The sequence below is a fragment of the Antrostomus carolinensis genome, unplaced genomic scaffold, assembly GCF_000700745.2.
Source record: "Antrostomus carolinensis isolate BGI_N321 unplaced genomic scaffold, ASM70074v2 scaffold3737, whole genome shotgun sequence".
Classification (NCBI taxonomy): Eukaryota; Metazoa; Chordata; class Aves; order Caprimulgiformes; family Caprimulgidae; genus Antrostomus; species Antrostomus carolinensis.
Window position 1 is genome coordinate 1 of NW_010329314.1, and position 3,210 is coordinate 3,210.

Below are 3,210 nucleotides of genomic sequence, written 5' to 3' on the forward strand. Positions count from 1 at the left end.
AATTAAATTGTTTTTTCTTTCCCAAGTTGAGACTTTTGCCCGTGACCATCACTGGTGACAGAGCTGTCCCTGTCCTTCATCCTAATCTGTGCACCCTTTGTTGTGATTCCTTTCCCATCTCGCTGGGTGAGGGTAGATGAGTGCAGGACCACATGGTCTACCTGTGATTAAACCACCACATATGGTCTGGACCCAGCAACAGGGACACCGAGAAACCATCACAAAGCTACTAAAATTTGGCATGGCTTTGGGGGCAGCTGCCTTCAGGACTGGTGCTACTGCTCCCGGCTGTCCTTGTGCGGGGCACCATCCCCGCAGACCCCGGTGGTCCGGCTGCGCCGCGGGTGCCCCTCGCTGAGGTCGGGCTCAGGAGCCGGGCTGCCTGCTCTCCAGCCCCAGATCCCCGCAAGGGCCCGGTGCCCCTGGCTCTGCCGGCTGCTGCGGGCCTGTGAGGGGCAGGTCCGGACAAGTCCTGGTGTCCCAGTGGGGGTGCCCTCAGGCCCTCCCACCCCTTTTAGCTTGGCCGCTGTGCCCTGCAGTTGCCTGTTCTGGTTCAGCCGCTCCCAGACGCGGTGCTTCGCTGGGCCGAGGGCTCAGCCTGTCCCTCTCCTCCTCGCAGCCACACCAACGCCCGGCTCCGAACGGAGGTGGAGATGTTTGAGAAATGGAACTGTAAGATGGAGCCCTGCAGCCCGCTGCTCCAGCTGCCGTCCGAGATGCGCAATGCCGCACCGGAGCTGACACAGGTACTGCTCCGAGCCAGGGCCGCGGCCACGCACCTGCGGGTACTGGGTTTTCTGGTCTGGCTACCACCTTACTGCACAGGGCCACGACCTTCTCTCTGCAGCCCCTCTGACCTCCCAGCCTCCGTGCTCATCTGGCAGGAGGTCAGCAGGCAGGCTCCCCAGTCTGAAATGTGATGAAGAAAGTCCCCCAACAGCCCTCTTCGCTTGGGCTTTACAGCGATGAGCCCTTAACCTAGACACCTGCTTGCAAAAAGTTGCTGCTGGTCTTGTAGGTGTAAGAGTTTGGGCTGCCTTGCCATTCCTGCGCTCAGGGTAAAGCCCAGGCTGCCTTCTCATTTCTCCTCCTCCAGCTAGTGCTCTCTCTTCCCTGTGTGACAACTCCATGTTCTCCTTAACACCTAGTGCCAGGGAGATCTGAAGCAAGTTACCCCCCACACAGCATAATTTGAAATAGAAGTTAAACAAATAAGGAGGCTGGTGCCAAGAAAGCAGGAGACTTGTCCAAGGCCACGCCAGGTCTGAGACAGAATGCTTTGCTCCTCTCCTCCCTCCTGGGGAAGTTCCTGTGGGCTCGGACCTGTGGGCATCCACACTAGGGTGCCTCCATGGGGTGCATGTTGCTCTGTTCCTTCTTGATGGAAACGTAAATAGGCTTTTGGAGCAGATTTTTATTTACCAGCCTGAATGTCAGCTTTTCACCAGAAACAGAGTCAACAGAAGCTGTAGACCCTTTGTGGTGGAGCTCCTTTCAGCTGGTGTCCTGCACTGGGTTTTGGTACCTGCCTGCTTTCTGGTTAGTCCCAGACTGAGCCCTTCGAAGCTTTGCCTTTGGCCAGGTAGGGCACTTGCCCTCTGCAAAGCAATGCCTGCCTCACTGTGTCCCCACAGCACTGGGAATTGCTCCTGAGTGGTGTTGGTTCTGAGAGCATACTCCATCCTGCCTGTCCTGCAGTAAGCTCAGCTCCTCAGGGTGTCTCAGCCAGGCAGTGGTAGGAGACCTCATCTGTCCTACACAACAATTAGCATCATTAACAACGATCCGAGGGCTGGAACACATTTCCTGTGAAGAAAGGCTGAGAGAGTTGGGGCTGTTCAGCCTGGAGAAGAGAAGGCTCCGGGGAGACCTTATTGTGGCCTTTCAATACTTAAACAGGGCCCAAAGGAAAGATGGGGGCAGAGTTTTTAGCAGGACTGTAGCGATAGGCCAAGGGGTGATGGTTTTAAACTGGAAGAGGGGAGATTCAGACTAGATTTAAGGAAGAAATGTTTTACACTGAGGGTGGTGAAACCCTGGCCCAGGTCGCCCAGAGAGGTGGTAGAAGCCCCGTCCCTGGAAACATTCAAGGTCAGGCTGGACAAGGCTCTGAGTGACCTGATCTGGTTGAAGATGTCCCTGCTCACTGCAGGGGGGGTGGACCAGATGACCTTTAAAGGCCCCTTCCAACCCAAACCATTCCATGATTTTATGATCTTTGCTATGAAGAGGTGTTTTACCTGCCCACATGAAGCTGTCCCATTGGCTTTTACCTCTAGTCCTGGCTTTAGCTGTTGAATTGAACTGAAAGTGCTTGTGTAGAGGGGTTTGTGGGTGGATAAGAGGACAGATGGGGTCAGCCCAGGTGTGGCTCTGAGTTACCTCTGCTCTGGAAAGGCCTCCTTGTCCTTGCTGTAAACTGGAATCCCCCTAATGTGACTGTTGAGATTATTTTCTTTTTGAATACAGGAAAATGCAGCAACAGTTAGCCAGTGCTGGCTTTCTAATGGCACCTGTGTTGTTCCTGGGTGTTGCAGACACGTGGCAGGTCCAAATCCAAGTTGCATAGTGCAACAGATTATTTTGTAGGCCTGACAGTGGAGCAGAAACATGAGCTGGCTGAGTGGGAGCCGACTGAGATGAAGGATGAGATTCAGATGATGGAGGACTGGGAGCAGACCTTGCAGAACCTTGATGTATGTCTCTCTTGACTCTTATGATCACCAAATTGTCAAGTGGTCTTGTTACTTTTCACACCTCTTTCAATGTGTCATCCCTCAGGCACTGAGACAGTCTCACTTGGTGAGGGCTGTTCATAGCAGAGCGTTGCTGTGAGTGGTCCTGAGTTGACGGTGGGAGCCAGAATTGCCCTCTCACCCCTTTCCTGAAGGCAAGTCCACAAACAGATATCAGAGGTGCCCAGTTTCTAAAGCTGGATCTTATAGTAGGAACTGATAATAATACAGGCAAGGGGAAGATTTTTAGGTAGAGAAGCTCAGATCTGCTGTGTGAGACGAAGAAGTCAATGCTCAAAAAAAAAAGAAATAAATCTTTTTGTCAGCTTCCTGAAGGTGTGCCCTTTGTGCCAGACATATTTTTCATTCTAGCAGCTCCCAGAATCTTCCTGATTGGGCTGGGTTCCGTGCAGTTCTCTCTGGGGTCTGCCTTTTCCACTGTCTATGGGATTTCTTCAGAGCATGCTCCAAGTCT

At 53.1% G+C, this 3,210-nt stretch overlaps 1 protein-coding gene across 1 annotated transcript in view; it reads left to right on the forward strand.

Annotated features, from left to right (window-relative positions):
* Nucleotides 1-518: 518 nt before the first annotated feature.
* CFAP263 (cilia and flagella associated protein 263) overlaps nucleotides 519-3,210 on the forward strand; it is a gene marked incomplete at its 5' end in the record, with an annotated part of 7,631 nt that continues 4,939 nt past the window's right edge. The window contains 2 exon segments of the mRNA XM_010172497.2: nucleotides 519-746; nucleotides 2,538-2,696. Coding sequence (XP_010170799.2) covers nucleotides 519-746; nucleotides 2,538-2,696 — 387 coding nt within the window.